The sequence below is a fragment of the Budorcas taxicolor genome, chromosome 9, assembly GCF_023091745.1.
Source record: "Budorcas taxicolor isolate Tak-1 chromosome 9, Takin1.1, whole genome shotgun sequence".
Lineage (NCBI taxonomy): Eukaryota > Metazoa > Chordata > Mammalia > Artiodactyla > Bovidae > Budorcas > Budorcas taxicolor.
Window position 1 is genome coordinate 11,326,691 of NC_068918.1, and position 20,643 is coordinate 11,347,333.

Here is a 20,643-nt window from a genome sequence, read left to right on the forward strand (position 1 = left end):
AAACCCTGGCCCGGTTTTTTAACCGGAAGGTGCCGAGAAGCTGGTCTATCCGCTCCTCGAACTTCCGGGGGGCGGACCCGGTGGAGTCAGAACGGAAGACCCCTGCCGCGAGGGACGTTCGCAGGAAAAGGGGCGGTGCCGGCGCGCACCGACCAATCACAGCAGATGATTTCACGTGGCCAGCACTGGCCAATAGGCGACCGCGTCGGTAGCGGCGGGGAAATTCAAACGTGTGTGTGGAGAGGGGCTGGAGTTCCCATCTTTTCTTCTCAGCTCCGCTTTTCCGCAGAGTCCTACCTTGGTGGCGAACGGAGGGGCGGAGGCGGCCGGGGTCTGTGGGCCCTTGAGCCGAGCCGCGCTGGCCGGTGAGCGGTGGGGACGAGGCGGGAGGTCCCCGAGCCTAGAAGAGGACGTGGGGTGCGGCTCACAGGCCGGAGGGGGAGGGGCGGGCCCGCTGCCCCGGCCGGTTCTCCTGTTAGTGCCGGGGGTTGATTTGTCGAGGACCCAGGAGGCGAGAGGTAGGTGTCTGGACTTGGCTGGGAGAAGGGGCCTGCTAGGGCCTCTGCGGGAGACTCCTCCTCTTTTGTGGTGTTTTAGAACCAGGAGAGGAGCCGGTGGCCGTGGTTCTGACAGTTACCTTTGGAACCTGGCTTCAAGGGGTGATACCAGGCACCGGCTTTGTCGCTCCTTTTCATTAACTGTGGTCGGGGGCGGCGTTGATATCAGTGACCTTGGGTTACTGGATTGATGGGTGTGAGAATCATCACAAAGATGACTGACGGGAAGAAAGACTGCGGACCCTTTGTGGACTAAACAAACATCAACACCGTGGAGATGGAACAAGTACTCAGTACTGTACATATACTGTAGATTCTTGGTATGGGAATGATTAAGGTAGCACATCACCTTTCTGCCAGATACACAGAAGAATAAGCCTGCTGATATCCCATTTGTGAATAAAGGGCTGTGATGTTGTATGTGTTCTGCTTTGTAACCACTTGCAACGTGCAAGTTTACTGACATAAAGCAGGTGAATAAAGGAATGGTTTTTATCATTGTCGAAAGGATTTTTTATGCCTATATGTTTCTACCAGAATCCAAGCAAATATACTACCACATTTTTAAAAAAGACTGAATTTGCAGATGGCCTAGAGAAAATAATTCTGGAAAAAGAGTGAAAGGAAGGCATAGAAGAAAGTTTGAAAGGGGGCAGCAACTTCCCTGTTGTGCAATACCTTTTTGAAGTTCTGATGGAAAGAAGGAGAGTACTGAATACTTACCTGTCGGAAACCTTGCTGGACAGATTACAAAGACATGGCAATTGTTTTTGTGCATATAGCTTCCCAAATACCACCCTGATAATATCTGTGTTGAGATGTGTTCATTCAACTAATGTTTTAGTCACCTGGGTTCTGAAAGGCTAGTTGCAACATTTTTTTTTAAATGCTAGTAAAAGTAGGAATTATGATTAGTTCGATTTTTTTCCCTTAGAAATGGAGGCTGAGGAGTTAAGTGGCAGAGAGTTGACAATTGATTCCATAATGAACAAAGTGAGAGATATTAAAAATAAATTTAAAAATGAAGATCTTACTGACGAGCTAAGCTTGAATAAAGCCTCCACTGATACTACAGGTGAGTTGCGTTGTTTTGAGTGCCTTCTGAGGTAGAGGAAGAAAATGTTAACTGATTGATGCTCACCAATGAGAGCACAAACATTTTATGTTTTAATCCTTTTGTGTGAAAATAGTTCCACGATTTTCCACTTTCTTAAAAAAGGAAACAACACTATTTATTACAGTGTGCTCAAAGGTGGTTTTCTTACTCTTCCATTATTGGCAGCTGTCATTTCTGCTCATATGCTTGCCATTAATAGGTATTCCTTTCCCCCCTCCCCCCATATTTTGCTGCCATCTGAGAATGCCTCACTAAATACACCTTAATAAAACGGTGTATAAATTTAAGGCTAACCGCACAATATATGATTTGAAGAACCTTTCTGTTACCCTCCCAGCACTCTTCCAGCCTTTCTTTCCTGTTCTGCTTTGCTCATTCTGTTTCAGCCGTAGCAGTTTCCCTACTGTGTCTCCTGTGTGTTGGACCAACCCCTACCCCAGTACCTTTGTTCTTGCTCTCTGCCCACTCTTAAACCTTCTTCAGGTTTTTCTTCAAATGTCTTCTCATCAAGGCCCTCTCTAATCCATTTATTTATTTAATTAAACTTTTTATTTTGAATTGGGGTATAGCTGATTAACAACGTTGTGATAGTTTCAGGTGGACAGCAAACGGGCTTAGCCACACATATACATGTATCCTTTCTCTCTCCAACTCCCCTCCTGTCCGTGCTGCAGCATAACATTGAGCAGAATTCCCTTTGCTGTACAGTAGGTCCTAACCCACCTATTTAAAATAGCAACCTGTTGTATTATTTTTCTCCACTGTGGTAATCGCCTCATATCTCCTTTGTTGTTGTTCAGTCACCAAGTCATGTTCAATTCTTCACTACCCCGTGGACTGCTTCCCTGTCCCTCACCATCTCACTGAGTTTGCCCAAGTTCATGTCATATCTCCTTTACTCATTTGTTTGTTGTCTGTCTACTCCACTAGGATGTGAGCTCCATGAGGGCATGGTTTTTATCAGTGGTGCTCTATCTACAGAACTAAGAATGGTTCCTGGCAAGTAGTGGGTACTTAAAATATTTTTTGAATGGTGAATGAGTGAAAATACCCAAAGTTTAATGTCTTAGTTTTATGAAAAGTATTAGCTCAGAAGCTGAACTCTTTACTATATTTTAGGTTGTTAAAAAAGTCACCTTTAGAGAAGTTTTGTTTTATTTATACTAACCATTCAATGGATGAGGGATTGGAAAGCAAAGGGAAGAATCTATCCATATAAATAGTCATGATGGCAGGTCATATTCCTTGAAACAACTTAGGAACTTATCATTTTGGTATTAAGCAAATTTTTTAATGGTGATAGAATAAACGCATACTTTACTTTGTGTATTTAAGTAGCACCAATGAAGGTTATGGCTTCCCTGGTGACTCAGTGGTAAAGAATCTGCCTGCCAATGCAGGAGATGTGAGTTCGATCCCCGGGTCAGAAAGATCCCCTGGAGAAGGAAATGGCAACACACTCCAGTATTCTTGCCTGGGAAATCCCATGGACAGAGGAGCCTGGTAGGCTACAGTCCATGGGGTGACAAAAGAGTCGGACATGACTTAACAATAAAGCTTGTTTACAATAGGGTAGATGAGTCCTTATTTAAAATCCTTAGCTTGCTCAAAACTGAATATGTAACATGTTGATAAGTGGGATGTAAGACATTATAATACTGAGTAAGGTTAGACCTGGTTTCTAGATGAGAGGAATTTACCTGTTTACCATGCTGCACTGTAATACATGTTTAGCTCAAATGACTACTGACATAATAGAGACAGGAAGTTTTGAATAGAGAGAGCACAGTGCATGAGAAATGCATCTGCATTTTTTAAGACTTTTTTAGAAAACTTGAAGACAAATTGTTAGGGAAGTGATGGGAAATGAAACTGGAAAGTGAAGTTAAGATCAGAACAGATTACGGGTAAAAACAAAGTTCTGAATCTGTTATGTTTTAGTAAAAAGCAAAAGCAGTATTTTTGTTTGTAAAAGGAAATATTTAGCCCTTGTTGAAGGTAACAAACTAATAGAAGGGATGATAGTTTCTCTTAAAAATCTAAATTTAATAATGTTTAGTAATGACTAAAGTAACCTGACAAGGACACTGACATTAAATCACATTGTCTTTTAAAATCTATTAACACCAAAGAAAATTAAAAATAAATTACAATGTGAAAATTATGGAGAAACGTGGGTAACTTGGAAGGAGAAGAAAATGACCATAGGAGTTGCTTATCTTCTGTAAACTGGTTTTGATTGATTGAAAAGTAAATTGAGGAATATGGAGATAATATTGGATGGATAAGGTTGTAAAGAAGGTTATGTTAGGGCTAGGACCATACGTTTCTAAATTTTTAATGAGTCATTGATGAAGAATTTTCCAGGAAAGTTGGTATTGGTGGTGGTAGGAGAGGCTGAGGTTTTCTTTGACTTGGTAGGATGCTAAAGTAAAGTTAGGCTGCTACAGGATAGTTTTCTTAGACTGCATATGGTATTTTAAAGCTACTTTTAAACATTTCCCAATTCTCTTTTCTTCAAAATATGCAGCTTTTTACAGTAAAACATACCTTCTTAAAAGATATATATGCAGTAAAAAAGTTGTTTACATTTACATGAATTGTTAAAGTTTTAAAAAATATTTTAAGGAGTTTGTGTGCATTTGTACTGAGAGTATAAATGATTACCTGTAATTTGAAAGAAAAGTGCAATTTGGTATTTGTTTTTTGACTTTCTTTTTTTGCTATATTTTGTCCCTTATTCAGATAACTCAGGAACTGTTAACCAAATAATGATGATGGCAAACAACCCAGAGGATTGGTTGAATTTGTTGCTCAAACTGGAGAAAAACAGTGTCCCTTTAAATGATGCCCTTTTAAACAAATTGATTGGTCATTACAACCAAGCAATTGAAGCACTTCCTCCAGATAAATATGGCCAAAATGAGAGTTTTGCTAGGATTCAAGTGAGATTTGCTGAACTAAAAGCGTAAGTATTAGCATTTTAATTGTATTCAGCCAACTACATTACATAACACATAACTACATCACCCAAAGGTAAAATGAAAACATGTTGTCAGAACTACTTGTAAGTTTAATATTTTTTTTACCAAGTCTTTTTGTTTATAATTAACAAGTGAATTTGTAAACTTTCTTTACAATGTACGTATTTCCACAAAAATTACATACTCTAGACGCCACCTAAAATTTTTTTTTAATTAACTTATTTAATTTTACAGACAGAAAACAATATTCTGTGTCTTCTGGGAAATAGGATGAGGAGTTATCAAACAGGCAACTGTGTTTTCTTTCTTAAAACTTAACTCTGAAATCTTTATTTCAGTATTCAAGAGCCAGATGATGCACGTGACTACTTCCAAATGGCCAGAGCAAACTGCAAGAAATTTGCTTTCGTGCATATATCTTTTGCACAGTTTGAACTATCGCAAGGTAATCTGAAAATGTCAAGTCCAGATATTAAGTAAAAGATAACTTCCTATTGTAACTTAGATCATGTGTGTGAAATAGAAATAATGAGGCAAAAGGCATGAAAGTTGGTCAGGTGAAAATTCAGGGACGGATGCTACGTAAGTGTACGAAACATTTGTTATACTAGCCCTTTCACTTGCACAGTACACAAGTTAAACTGTTTAACATGAATTGTTACCAGAAGTGAGAAATTGCTTGTTTGCTTATAAATAAAATGTGTGAGACTTGGAATAAATATTTTTGCCTGAGACTTTAAAATTTTTTTCCTAGGTTCTGAAGAATATGTATCTGGGGAGTAAAGGTTGCTGAATTAAAATGGCGTATTTTTTGCTTTGTTAGGTAATTTCAAAAAAAGTAAGCAACTTCTTCATAAAGCTGTGGAATGTGGAGCAGTGCCACTTGAAATGCTGGAAATTGCCATTCGGAATTTAAACCTTCAGAAAAAGCAGCTGCTTTCAGAGGAGGAAAGGAAGAGTTTATCTGGTAAATATGTTTGTGTGTGCTAATGCTTTTCTGTGGTGTTTAGTCCTGCAAAAAAAGGGATTCAGGATAAAATTTTATAGAAAAATATTGTTTATTTAGAATGATCAAAATCTAAGGTTAAGTTTTAGATGTAAAGGCGGTAAGACTTGCAGAAGTAACATAGTCATTACTCTCTTATTGGCATTTTTTTTTCCTAGTTAAACTCTAATTAGTAACACATTAAAACAAGTCAGTAAAAACAGTTAGGTCCTGGGACTCCCCTGGTGGTCTGGAGATTGAGACTTCTGCTTCCACTGCAGGGATACAGGTTCAGTCCCTGGTAGGGGAACTAGGATCCCATATGCCACAAAGCATGGCCAAAAAATAAATAAATTAAAATTGACATCTACAAAAAAAAAAATACACTTTAAAGTAAAACAATAAGGTCCTAATGTATAGCACAGGGAACTATATTCCATATCTGCAATAAATAGTAATGGGAAAGAATATGAAAAGGTGTGTATATATATATGTATATGTATGTGTAATTTAATTACTTTGCTGTACACCAGAAACTGACACAACATTGTAAATCAACTGTATTTCAATTAAGAAAACAAACAGGGACTCCCCTGGTGGTCCAGTGGTTAAGAATCTGCCCGGTAGTGCAGGGGACCCAGGTTCCATCCCTGGTTAGGGAGTTAAGATCCCACATACTGTGGGGCAGTTAAGCCTGTGAGCTTCAAGTACTGAGCCCTGGGTTCTCTGGAGCCCGCGCACCGCAAGGGAAGATCCTGCATGATGCAGTGATGTGTGCTGTAATGAAGACCCAAGGCAGCCAAATAAATAATAAACCAAACAAACTTGATCTAGGCAAGCGAGCGAATCACCTTTTGCTGTTAGAAATAAGGAATGTGCCTTTACTCTGGGTAAACAGTTATGTAATTATGAAACAATTATGAAGTATCATTGGAGAATTAGCATCACAGCATCTTCATATCTGAATATCTTATTTAGGGACAAATATCTACTATGAGTTGACTGTTAAAGTATTATGTATGAGATTTTTGTGTGTGTGTGTGTATTCCTTATGTCTTTACAAATTTAATTACAGTTTCAAAATGTTTACAGCATCTACAGTATCAAGTGTGCAAGAACCATTTCCCAATACACATGGACATTTACAGAATAGGAACATTAGTTGTGATTCTAAAGGACATACTAAAGCCCGGTTCTTATACGGGTAAGGAAACTGGATTCATTTTTAAAATATTCATCCTACATTTATATTATTTATACATCTGCATATATGTTTTCATGTTATAATAGTGTTTAGCAGTTGATGAAAATGCTTGTATCAATATTATTCTTTTAAAAATCGGTTTTTCTTTCTTTTTCTTTAGAGAGAACATCCCCCCTCAAGATGCAGAGATAGGCTATCGAAATCCCTTGAAACAAACAAACAAGGCTAAACGGGTAAGTTATTTTTTACTTTGATTAAAGCAGTAGTGGTGAGGTCTATGCTTATTTCCTAGTTAGTTACTTAATCTTCCAAAACATTTTTAGTCATGCCCATTTGGAAGAGTCCCAGTTAACCTTCTAAGTAGCCCGGATTCCCATGAGAAGATGGATGTTTCAGTTGCACCACATTTTACTAAAAGGTATGTTTGAGTTTTAACTTTTGTTTTCAAAACTTGAAAACTGATGGCAAAATGATCATAAATTCTCTTACTACATAAAAGTGGTTACGAGTACATTTTTATTTAGAATGAGGAATGAGTGGGAAATATGACTTTATTTTGCTTTTTCTCTCATTAAAAATATTCATTAAAGCAACTGTTAAAAAGTTAGGAAAAATAGAAGAAAAAGTATAGTTAATATGAAGCTTACAGGACTATGCACAGACTAGCCCAGCAGTAAAAACTCATGACCTTTGAATCGCTTATGGTAGCCTCTCTGGTAAGACACTCTAGTGTGTGTGTGGCAATTGGGGGTGGGAAGTCTGAAAACAGTTTTCTTTGCGGCTAGTTCAAGGAAAAAGCAGCTATTGGTAGGAAAAACGATTAACTCACGCATTTGCTTCTGAGCCTAGGGCTTCAAGAAGTGGGGCAGGGTAGGTAGAGATGAAATATTGTCTACCACATCTGAAGTGTTCTCCTTCCTTCAGTTTGAAAAATGAGAGTCTCATAATCCAGTTTAGCTGAGTCTTCATTTTTCTGGTGTATTTTTAACTCTAACCAGTGTTCATAACATTATTTCTAATGTAAAAGACTCCTGGATTCCACAGAATCATTTTGCCAGTAAACTTTAGAGATAAAACACTGGTGTCTTCTCTACTTAAATGCTTATTATACTTAAGGTTTGACTGAATATTGATATTAAAGAGGATTTTGGATATCAAGGTTAAGCTCTAAAAATCTTATGAGGTGACTGTTTTCCAGTTATCTTCAAGTACTAGCTCAAGAATAAAGGAGACTTTCTCCACTCCAAAAAAAAAAAAAAAAAGAACGAAAACAGCCATTTTCTTGGTGTTTGTATTGACAAACTGAGCTAGGCACTGTGGAGGCCAATAGGAGGGTCTACACCCTAGTTCTTATCCTTAAAGCTATTTACAACCTGAAATGCAGTTTAACCTACACCCTGCTGCTCCCTTATTCCTTCCCATAGTCGTGCCTTGACTCCAGCTGTTACTCGTTATGGAGTAGGGGAGGCAGCCAGTCTCCTGCTTACTGCTCATCCCTGTCACTTCTGTCACTGCCTACAACCTGATTTAGTCTCATTTATATTGGGATCTTGTTATTGTTAAAGACACCTTTTCAAGTGATTTTTCCAGTTAAAAGATAACTTTAAAATGAAAAAGATTAAATGACTTTGCTAATTCTAAAAAATAATGCTAATAATAAATAAAATGAAAAAGATAATACCCTGAATACCCTGAAATGATTGATTTCAAATTAAACAATTGTTTTGTTTCATGGTAACAGACATATCTCTGGGTCAGAGTGCCGAGATACAATCACACCTGGATCTAAATCAAGTGGAAATGATTCCAGCGAATTGAGACATTTAAAGGTTTTTCCATTTTCAAATGTTTATCTGGAGCAAGGGTTCCTGACCCGGGGTTCATGGAGCTTTTTCTGGGGAAGGGATCCATGATTTATGTATCTCCAACAGTGTTCCTAAAACCCCAGGAGAGGTCGGGCCACTAATGGGAAGTGACACAGAAGTCTTAAACTGTTTCTCCTCAGTGGAAGTGGGAGGGCAAGGAATGACCGTCTTCTGTTGAAGCAGTATTTATTATATAGTGTTTAAGCAGGTTAGTTGGCCTGGGTTTGGGAATAATGGGGCAAGCATTGTCCCCCAGCTTTTGTTTCTTGGTGTGTTGAATCATATGATCTGACAGAACAAATTAGACAAAAATGAGAGGGTGTCTTTGTGGTGGGGCAGAGGTGAGGGCTTTAAGATAATCAATCCTGACGTCTTGATATGGCAGACACATGAACTTCCAAGCCAGGAAGTAGCTTTAGTCCCTGGTGCACTGATTTTTAGGGGTTATACTATTCTTACTGAAGTTCAGTTAGACCCTTGGCATCATACTGTGGGTCTTTTCAGTTTTACATTCTTTGTAATTTCTCTCTCTCTTTCATGATACATCCTTTTAAATGAGTTTAACTAATTTACAGCTATCTTAGGGAATAGCACATAGTTGTGTCAGAAGTTTACTTTTGGGATTTAGAATAAGTACTGTCTGAGACTTCTACAAATCTTAATTTTGACCAATGCTGTTATTTTTGGTGATAATATAGTAACAAAATAGTGAAGCATGTTTTATATTGAATTTAAGCTTTCTAACCTCGCTTTGTAAGTGAATATGTCTTATTATTGGATAATATGTCTCCTGAAAGCAAATTGGCTAAATCTATCATTATGGCCATTCCCATTGCTCTAGTCAATAATTGAAGAAGTTATTTTTGTTGGAAGTTTGTGAGTCTACATATAATTATGATAATTTTCCTAGCAGTCTTTTCATATAGATGAGACTCTAGTATGTTGAACACTAAGATTAGTACTACTTCTGTTTTTAAGACTTTGTCTTACATCAAATCGAAATAAAATCTTACTCTATGTAGTCTGTTCAAAATATTCGTTCCAAGGAACCTGTGATGTCAGATGAGAAGAGTTCTGAACTTATTACTGATTCAGTAACCCTGAAGAATAAAAGTGAATCAAGTTTTCTAACAAAATTAGAAGGTAAGAGTGACAAAATAGACTACCTCTTTAATTAAGAGAACCACTTTTTTACTTGTGAAAGTTGACCAGCCCCCTAACAATTGCCATGGAAGAGTAGGTCCCTTTATCTTGTGTTTTGGTTAAATTCTATACAGCATATGAAAAGTATTAAATTCTATAGTAGAGGATTTAAAAGGTGTGTAAGAGAATAGAGCGAAAATTCAATGGCATTGAGTCAGTTTTCTCAGTTGGCTTGAGAAATATTTGGGAAAGCACATGGAAGGTGTATTTATATGACAGTTCTCTCTTTCCTCTTTTGTCAAACATTTGCTTTTCCACTATATGTGTACTATGGTGAATATTCTAAGAGCATATAAATGAATGAGACAGGTTTTAGCCCTGAAAGTCCCATGTCTCAGGAAACCCTGAAAACTGGGATGCCATTATTTTGATTGGGACCATCAGCATTCCTTAATACCTGCAGGGAATTGTTTCCAGGATCCCCCACGGATGCTCAGATCCTAGAACGCTCAAGTCCTTTATATAAAATGATGTATAGTCAGTTCTGTGGAACCTGTGGATATAAAGGGCCAACTATAGATTCCTTTTCCTGATATTTGGGGGAAATGATTTTATTTTATATTTTCATGGCATCTGTTACAAACTGATATGATTGAAAAAGCATCTTTACCAGAAAAACTTGTTTATAGTACTGATCTGGCACCTAATTTAATGCTAAGTGAATGCTTATTCAGTACCCACACTATGTTAATGGTATTTTATTATGTAGTAAAATTTGCAATCAGAAAACTACCCAAAGCATAAGAATACAGCCCAATGAAATATTTCTTTCACATGCATTTCTGTCAAGTATGTTCAGGGTGGGGTGGTCAGGTTCACAGGAATTGTATACATTCAGCTCATCGATAGTACCAAGCAGTTTTCCAAAGTGTTGTGTTTGACCAGCACTTATATTGGCTCTTACTCCATATTCTTCCCAATCATTTTATTGTTGGTTTTTAACGTTACACATTCTGATTCTGCTAAGTAATGGTTCATTTTGGTTTTAATTTGCATTTTCCTGTAGTCTAATGACGTTGAATGCCTCTTTGTGTTTATTGGCCATTTGGGTATCACTGATTTTTCTACTGAGTGTTCTTTTTTTTTCTCAATGACTTTTTGGTCTAGATTCAGTTCCTTTGTTGGGTACATGTGTTACAAATAACTTCTCCCATAATGTGGTGGAGACTTGATTAAATTTTAAATTATCATGCATTTTAATTTATCAGTCTTTTCCTCTGTGGTGAGTGTTTTCTTTGTCTTTTAACAAATCTTCCTACTCCAAGATCATAAAGATATTTCTATATGTTTTGGAAGGTATCATTTTACCTTTAACATTTAGACTTGTATTCTACTTGAATTTAATATTTATGTATGGTTAAGATGAAGGGGCAGGATTCATTTTTTTCTTCTCCATGTAGATATCTAGTAGACTCCAGCAGCATTTATTGAGAAGACCCTTTCTTCCCTCTCAGTGAATTGTTATAAGTTAGATGAGTCTGTTTGTGATGTCTGGTTTTTGGATAGTTCTCTGTTCCATAGTCCTTTTATGACTTCGTGCTAATTCTGTCTTAATTATTATATCTGTCAGTGTAAATCTTCCAACTTGTTTCTTTGTTACAGACTATTTTAGCTATTCTAAGCCTTTTGGATTTCCATATAAATGTTAGAATCTGTCAGCTTCCTTTTTTGTTTTTAATGGTATTTTGTTTGAGTTCTAGTGGGACAAGTTGACATCTTAACAAATAAATTTTCTAGTCCTCTAACCTAGCATACCCCTTCATTCATTTAAGTAGTCTTTAAAACATTATTGAAAAAATTGTTTCCTGTATAGAGATTTTGCATTTCTTTTGCTAGAGATATACCTAGATATTTGATATTTTTGATAATACAATGATGAGATCTTTAAAAAAAATTTTATCCATACATTGACATGAATCCACTACGGGTGTATACAAGCTTCCAATCCTGAATCCCCCTCCCACCTCCCACCCCATATCATCTCTCTGGATCATCCCCATGCACCAGCCCCAAGCATCCTGTATCCTGTATTGAACACAGACTGGCACTTCGTTTCTTACATGATAGTATACATGTTTATGTAAAGTAAAATAAAGTAAAAATAAATAAATAAATAAATAAAATAAAATAAACCTACCAATGCTCCATCAAAAAAAAAATTTTTTTTATCCTTTGCCTCTTTGTTGCTAGTATATAAAACTACAACTGATTTTTAACTATTGTTCTCGTTTATAGAGACATTGCTAAAATCACTGTTTACATCTAATATTTGCCTATGAATTCTTTCATGTTGTTGGAAAATAATATAACATTTTTTTTCTTCCAATCCTTTTACTTTAATTTCTTTGCTGTGTTGCACTTATAACCTCTAGAATAATGGTGAATAGATTGATAGGTGGCATTTTTCATTCCTTAGAGAGATACTTTCACTGTTTTACCCTTGTATAATAACTGGCTTAGAGTCTTAAAGCTGTTCTTTATCATATATCAAAACAGATTGAGGTTAACAGTTTTTTTGTGACTGAATGTTGAATTTTATGAGATACTTTTTCTGTGTTTATTGAGTTGGTCATGCACTTTTTTTTATTATTATGCCAAATTAATTTCAGTGTTAGGCAAACTTTACATTTAGGAATAAACACAGCTTGGTCATAATTTATTGTACCTTTTGTATATCACTTGCAAATATTTTGTTTAGAATTTTTGCATTTGTCATGATAGGGATAGAATAGTGACACTCATAAAATAGCCAATATTGTTGAGTCTCTTTTGTTCAGAGACCCTTAAGATAGTAAATTACAGGCTAACTTAAGGTAAAATTTTTGTTAAAAAAACTGGATCTGTAAAAAGTGGTGAACTGGCTTTTATTAGACTTTATGATATATGTTTTTGGACTTTTGTGTATTTATTTCTTTGTTTTCTGGTAAAAAACAGAAGTATTTAAACTGAGAATAGTCTCTGATAAAGCTCTAGATAACAACCTAGGAAGATGGCTGTTGCAGCTTTGTAAAGTTGACTTGCTAAAAGCAAATTGTCAGTAGCTGGCTAAAGCTTTTAATTTCTGTTTTTAAGAGCAAACACTAATATAGTTTGTAACATGTTCTGTTGTTTAGGTTTAATTATGTTATATTCAATATTTTTGTCCATTAATGACAGCAATAAATGCAATTGCAGAAACTAAAGAACATCAAGAACTAAAGGTTCCAGAAAGTGATCTGAAACAACGGCAATCAAAGAGAAAGTCTGAATGTGCAAACCAGCGTGCTGCTGCACCTTCCAGTCAGCGGCAGATTCCAGAGGTAATCCCCAAAGTTGATACAGAGGAAACTTTCTTTTCCACATCAAGTGTAGTATTTTTCATAATATGATGATCATGTTAAATGTTTTCTTCTTGTGTTAAATTCTTTAGTGGAGTAGTTTGCTCAGAAGTATGTGTGTGTGTTTTAAATTCACAAAACAATGATCAGTAACAAACTAAACAATAGGTTTAGTTTAGTAACAGTATATATCAAGCTGAATTCTTTTCTGCTTTCAATAGTATTTCTAGATTGCTGGTAGACTGGTGCAGAGGTCAGCAAACTACAGCCTAGGAGCCAAATCTCTTTCCCAGCCTGAATGTAAACACTTTCTGGGAACACAGCTATGTCCATTTATTTACTTACTGTCTTTGCCTGTTTTTGAACTATAAAAGCAGAACTAAGTAATTGCAACAGAAACCTCATGGATAAAATAGAAAAATACAGACTAGATAATGTGAATTCATAACAAGTTGAATGATCATTCCCAATGGCTGGGGTCTGTTTCAGAAGAAAGGATCTGTTAGAGAGGTACATCTGAATATAGTCCTTGGTCATGCTCTCCTTAAAATTAATTTTCAATTGTAGTCTCGCTCAGCAGTTCTCAGATATTTCAGTCTTGGGATCCTCTTTTATATTCTTAATTGTTGAAGCCCCTAGAGAACTTTGGTTTATGTAGGCTATGTTGATCTCTTTTTGCTATATTAGAAAGTAAAACCAATAAATTTTTAAAGTATTTGCTAATTTATTAAAAATATCAATAATAAGCAGATTACATGTAAATAATACTGTTATGAAAAAAGTGTTTTGTTTATTGAGGTATAATTGATATATAACATATTAGTTTTAGGTATATGACATTATGATTCGATATTTGTATATACAGTTGACCCTTGCACGACATGGGTTTGAACTGTGTGGGAACTTATGCATGGATTTTTTTTCAGTACATATGTATTATAGTACTACATGATTTTCTGTTGATTGACTCTGAGGATGTGGAATAGTGGATATAGAACTCCAACTGTAAAGTTATACATGAATTTTTGACTTTGTGGGTAGTCAGTGCCCCTAACTTCTGAGCTGTTCAAGAATCAACTATATTGCAAAATGATCACCACAATAAGTCTAGTTAGCATTCATCACCATACCTAATTACACATTTTTTTCTTCTGATGAGAATTTTTGATATCTATTCACTTAGCAACTGTCAAATGTGCAATACATATTATTAATTATAGTCACCACATTGTGCATTACGTCCCAATGATTGATCTGTTTTGTAACTGGAAGCTTGTACCTTTGATCCTCTTTATCCATCTCCACTCCTCCCACCCACACCCCTTGGCAAGCCCCAAACTATCTGTGAGCTTGGTCTTTTGCTTTTTTCCCCTCCAGATTTTACATGTAAGTGATATAATGCAGTATTTGTCTTTCTCCGGCTATTTCACTTAGTATGATGTCTTCAAGATCCATCTGTGTTGTCACAAATGGCAAGATTTCATACCATTTATGGCTGAATAATAGTCCATTGTATATATGTACCATATTTTCTTTATCCCTTCAGCCATCAATGAATATTTGGATTGTTTCTGTTTCTTGGCTGTCATAAATACTGCTGCTATGAACATGAGAGTATAGACATCTTTTCAAGTTAGTTTTCCTTTTCTTTGGATAAATACCTAGAAGTAGAATTGCTAGGTCATATGGTAGTTCTGTTTTTAATTTTTTGAGGATCTTCCATACTAGTTTCCACAGTGGCTGCACTAATATACAGTTTCACCAACCCTGCACAAGACTTCCATTTTTTCCACATCCTTGGCAACACTTGTTATTTCTTATCTTTATGATAATAGACATTCTGACAGGTATGGGGTGACCCATCATTGTGGTTTTGATTTATGTTTCCCTGATGATTGGTGATGTTGAACTTCTTTTCATATCCATTGGATATTTATTTATATGTCTTCTATGGAAAAAATATCTAATCAAGTCCTTTGTCCATTTTTAAGTTGGTTATTTGATTTTTGGTATTGAGTTGTAATGAGTTCCTTGTTTATTTTGGATACTAACCTCTTAATGGATATGTGGTTTGCAAATATTTTCTCCTATTTCATAGATTGTCTTTTTTATTTCATTGATGGTTTCCTTTGCTGTGCAGCTTTCTAGTTTGATGTAGTCCTATTTGTTTATCTTTGCTTTTGTCTTTACATTTGGTGTCTGATCCAAAAATTCATTGCCGATACCCATGTTAAGGAGCTTACCACCCGAGTTTTCTTCTAGAAGGTTTAATGTTTTAAGGTCTTACATTCAAGTCTTTAATTCATTTTGAGTTAATTTTTGTGTGTAGTGTGAGAAAGTAGTCCAGTCTCATTGTTTTCCAAGTGCCTGTCCAGTCTGAAGACCATTGATCTATGTCTGTTTCTTGCAAATATCATATTGTCTTGAATACTGTAACTTTGTAATATGGTTTGAAATTAGGGAGTGTGGTGCCTCCAGCTTTGTTCTTTCTCAAGATTGCTTTGGGTATTCCAAACTTTTGTGATTCTATACAAATTTTAAGATTGTTCTATTTCTGTGAAAAATGCCATAGGAATTTTGATAGGGATGGCATTGTATCTATAGATTACTTTGGGTAATATGGTCATTTTAACAATATTCTTCCAATCAATGAGCACAAAATATCTTTCCATTTATTTGTGTCTTCTTCAGTTTAAGAAGACATCAGTGTCTTACAGTTTTCAGTATACTAGTGTTTCACTTACTTGGTTAAATTTGTTCTTAGGTACTTTATTAATTTTGATGGGATTGTTTACTTGATTTCCCTTTCTGATAGTTTATTATCAAGGTATAGAAATGTAACAGATTTTTGTATATTGATTTTGTTTCCTGCAACTTTACTGAATTTGTTCATTTTTTCTAACAAGTTCTTTGTGTGTGTGTGTGTGTGTGTGTGTTTGTGGCATCTTTAGGGATTTCTGCATATCATATGTTATCTGCAGATAATGACAGTTTTACTCTTTCCTTTTCAATTCTGATACCTTTTTTTTTTTTTTTAATTCTGATACCTTTTATTTCAGCTTCTTGTCTACTTGCTGTGGCTAGAATTTCCAGTACCGTTTTAAGTAACAGTGGCAGGAGTGGGCATCCTTGTCTTGTTCCTGATTTCAGAGGGAAAGCTTTCATCTTTTCACTGTTGAATATGATGTCAGCTGTGTGCTTGTCATATGTGGCTTTGTTATGTTGAGATATGTTTCTTCTGAAAAATAAGTATTTTTCAAAACAAACTAATTACAGTGAGGAGAGTGATATTTGTTTTACAGTCTTTATGGTTTTTTTAATGGTTGGCATTAGAGGGCTAGATTTCTTGTATCTGCTTTTGCATCCAGTCTGTTTCACTGTCACATGCCTTGGGAAAACTTTAGTTTATATTCATGAAAGAATGAAAGTGAAAAAGGCAAATAATGTCTTAGTATGATTATGAAAATAGTTTTAACCTCTCAGACTCCCCGTAAGTATCTTGGGGAAACACCAAACTTTCTGCTATTTCTGGGTCACTCATTGAGAACTGTTTATCTAAGTAATGGAGTGGATAACAAATGTTAAATGAGAAGAATCCTGACTGGTTGAATTATGGACAATCAGCATCTCCTGTATTTTTCTTTTTAAAAGTTATAAACTAATAGAATGGTGAAAGGACTTAAAACTATTTATTTGTCATTAGGGAAAGTCAGACTAAAACCACAATGAGGTGCCATTTCACCCACACCAAGATGTCTGTAATTAAAAAGAGACAATAATAAGTGTTGGTGAAAATGTGGATAAATTGGAACCCTCATACACTGTTACTGAGGAGCTAAACTGATAGTCTCTTGAAAAATGGTATGGCAGTTCCTCAGAAGGTGTAGCAAACAGTTACTATAAAATTCAACAATTATATTTGTAGTACTCAAGAAAATATATATCTGCAAAAAAACTTGTATGTTAATGTTCATAGCAGCATTATTCATAATTGTTAACCCAAATAGCCATCAACTGGTGAGTGAGTAAACAAAATGTGGTATTCTGATTTTATTTCATTTTCTTATTCAACAGTAAAAACTAGTGAACTTTGGGAAGGTCATGTAAAAAATGCTATATGTGAAATGGATAGCCAACAAAGACCTATTATATAGCACATAGAAGTCTGTTCAACATTATGTGTCATCCTGGATGGAATGGGGGTTTGGGGGAGAACGGATACATGTATGTATATGACTGAGTCCCTGAAACTACCACAACATTGCTAATCGGCTATACCCCAATGCAAGATGTTTTTGGTCTTAAAAGAAAAACATTTTTTAAAAAGTAGTGAAGTGTTGATAAATGCTACGGCATGGTAAGTGATAGAAACCTGTCACAAAAGGCCATATATTTTGTGATCTCCTTTATAAGAAATGCCTGGGATCGGCACATCCACAGAGACAAAAAGTAGACAGGTGGTCGCCAGAGTCCAGGAGGAGTAGAGGTTGAGGGTAATGGCTAATACAGAGTTTCTTCTTAGAATAGTGAAAATGTTCTGTAATTTAAATTGTGGTGATGATTGCATACTCATGAATATATTGAAAACCACAGAAGAGTACACTTAGGTGAAAAAGAAAAGACCAGGCAGTTTTTTGTAAAAAATCCACAGGCAGTGCAGGAGACCCCGGTTCAGTTCCTGGGTTGGGAAGATCCCCTGGAGAAGAGATAGGCTACCCACTCCAGTGGTCTTGGGCTTCCCTGGTGGCTCAACTGACAAAGAATCTGCCTACAATGTGGGAGTCTGGTTCGATCCCTGGGTTGGGAAGATCCCCTGGAGAAGGAAATGGTTACCCACTCCAGTATTCTGGCCTGGAGAATTCCATGGACTGTCCATGGGATCGCAGAGCAGGACACGACTGAGCCACTTTCACTTTGCTTCACTTACCTTACAGCAAGCTATAAGCTCCCCCTAGCTATGTCCAGACCATTTCTTCCCTTGTAAAAACCCTGTCCTTTTCTTTTGGCGGTGTATGCTGCATGCAAGATTTTAATTCCCTGACCTGGAATCAAGCCTGTGTCCTGTGCAGTGGAAGCATGGAGTCTTAGCCACTGGGCCACCAGGGAAGTCCCAAAACCCTGCCCTTCTGAGGTGCCTTCTTTTGGGCTGTGCTCTCCTGCAGTTGCTCATTGCCATCATCTCTGAACATCCTCGTGACTCCCCATCATTCTTTGAAAATATTAGGCTCTGGATCACTTCTTTCAACTTCAGCCCAGCAACTGTCATCGTGTTTTGTTAGCTTCTGTACCCCTGTGTATCACTAGTCCTACACCAGGCCTCCAAATTCATAACTTCTTCCTCTTTCATGCCTACTTTCTTAATTTCACCTTAGCTACCCATTCCTGTGTCCTCAGTTCTGATCTCCAAAATCTCAAATGCAAACATCTAAATCTATGGTCATGAGTATAACCTTTCCCCTTTCCTTACTAAATAATCTTGCTACCACAGTTTCTCAATACCATTCTGGCTACTAATCCAAATATGTGTGTGTGTGTATATGTATATACACACATATGCATATATATATATATACACATATATATATGTGTGTGTGTGTGTGTGTGTATATGAGGAAATCTTAAATGGAAAATTTATCTGGGAAAAGAGGTATAGTGGCCAAAAACACAAAAGACTGAAAAGTAGAAAATAGTTTAGATTTATCCATTGTGGATCTCCAGAGTATAATGTGGACCCAGTGGGTTGAAATTATAGAAGCTGATTTAATCTAGATATCGGTGAATACTTACTAATAACTAAAGCTGTCCCCAAATTAAAGTAGAGGTAGTGGGTGATCAGTTACTAATAGTGTTCAAGCAAAATGTGATTTGCAGGAGTTGGCAAGATTTTCTGTAAAACCTTTGTGAGGCAGATGGTCACTGTTGTAGCTTTTGAACTCTGCCATTATTGCGTGAAAACAACCATAGACAATATGTAAACAAATGGCCTTTGCTGTGTTCCAATAAAACTTTATTTACAAAAACAAACAACAGACCGAATTCAACCTACAGGTTGTACTTTGCCAGTCTCTGCTGTAGCGGATGTTCATTCATCATTGCTTTGGAATTTGTATGAGATAAATTCTGTAAGCTATATGTCTTTTACAAAGGAGAAGAACACTAGATAGGTGTTTGCCATTTCAAATGTTGCTAAATAATTAGTATTTGATCATTTTCCCTCCAAACATAAAAGTAGGGCATGATTCTATTTGTAAAGACTGGTTTTCTGAAGCACAGAATACTTATTAATATAAGTCCAATGCTATGACAGTAGCCCTAAAGAGAAAGGATGTTTAGATCCTGTTTTGTTCAGCACTGCTGTGTGCCTTCCCTCTAATTGCAGTCTCTTTGAGGAAAGTGTAACAAGCTTCAAAATTTAGAGTAAGAGAGCTTTAACTGAAAAGTTATTGAAAGCCTATAATACATACATCTGCTTATTTTAGCATGTTTTTGTATTTCATATTTTAATTTTCTCTTAGAAGTTTAATATTTGTGAAATTGTTGAACAGGAGACTAATTAAAAAACCCGAAATCATGATGTTTTTAATTTTGATCTAGCAGAAACAAACCACTTTTGAGCAACCTGCCTTTTCCGTTTCAAAGCAGTCACCACCAATATCAACACCTAAATGGATTGACCCAAAATCTATTTGTAAGACACCCAGCAACAGTGCCTTGGATGATTACATGAGCTGGTAATTCCTTTTGGTTCTTAGCTTGGTACAACGTGTGCTTTGGGGCAAACAGATCTGGAGGTGAATCCTGCTCTGTTACCTGAAAGACTTTCTAAATTCATGTTATTTTTCTCATCATCAGTTTTTTCATCTAAAGGAAGGGAAGGTAGCCACAATATATTTTTAAGGATTGTAATGAAAGTCTCTGTCATTGTAATCTGTACCTACTCTATGTATATGCTTTTTATACCTATAGGTCTATAGGCAGTACCTTTAAATACTTTGAGTATGCAAAAATTCTTGTTAATCAAGCACTGCCACTTGTATATCTCTGTAACTGAGAGACTTTAAAGATTACCATTCTTACAGTAGATAAAGGGTGGATGCATATTGTAGGGAAGGAGGTGTTAATTGGAGTGTGAGAGAGGTTGGTAGCATAACTCACATAGTTCTGGGCTTGTTCAAGATTGGAGTAGCTGCTAATGAGAAATGAGTGAAGAAGCTGATCAGTGCTGTTTGACAGAAAACATAAGGGATGTTGAAAAGCAAATCAGTGGCATTTCTAAGAAAGAAAAGAGGGGATATGGCATGTGATATCCTTCAACTAGTGGCTATATTTTTAATATAGTTTTAATGTCTTAGAGGATAACTGAAGTTCATGTCTTCTGCCTTTCATTTTCACAATGTGATCTTGAATCCTA

The 20,643-nt window shown here is 36.3% G+C and overlaps 1 protein-coding gene across 1 annotated transcript in view; it reads left to right on the forward strand.

Moving 5' to 3' along the window:
• Positions 1-1,493: 1,493 nt before the first annotated feature.
• Positions 1,494-20,643, forward strand: part of TTK (TTK protein kinase) — a 37,531-nt gene continuing 18,381 nt past the window's right edge. The window contains exons 1-11 of the mRNA XM_052645965.1: positions 1,494-1,632; positions 4,420-4,642; positions 4,997-5,103; positions 5,482-5,625; positions 6,736-6,847; positions 7,008-7,080; positions 7,171-7,265; positions 8,589-8,676; positions 9,735-9,855; positions 13,072-13,214; positions 19,827-19,963. Of these exons, the coding sequence (XP_052501925.1) occupies positions 1,494-1,632; positions 4,420-4,642; positions 4,997-5,103; positions 5,482-5,625; positions 6,736-6,847; positions 7,008-7,080; positions 7,171-7,265; positions 8,589-8,676; positions 9,735-9,855; positions 13,072-13,214; positions 19,827-19,963 (1,382 nt within the window). The remainder of the gene's footprint in view (positions 1,633-4,419; positions 4,643-4,996; positions 5,104-5,481; positions 5,626-6,735; positions 6,848-7,007; positions 7,081-7,170; positions 7,266-8,588; positions 8,677-9,734; positions 9,856-13,071; positions 13,215-19,826; positions 19,964-20,643) is intronic.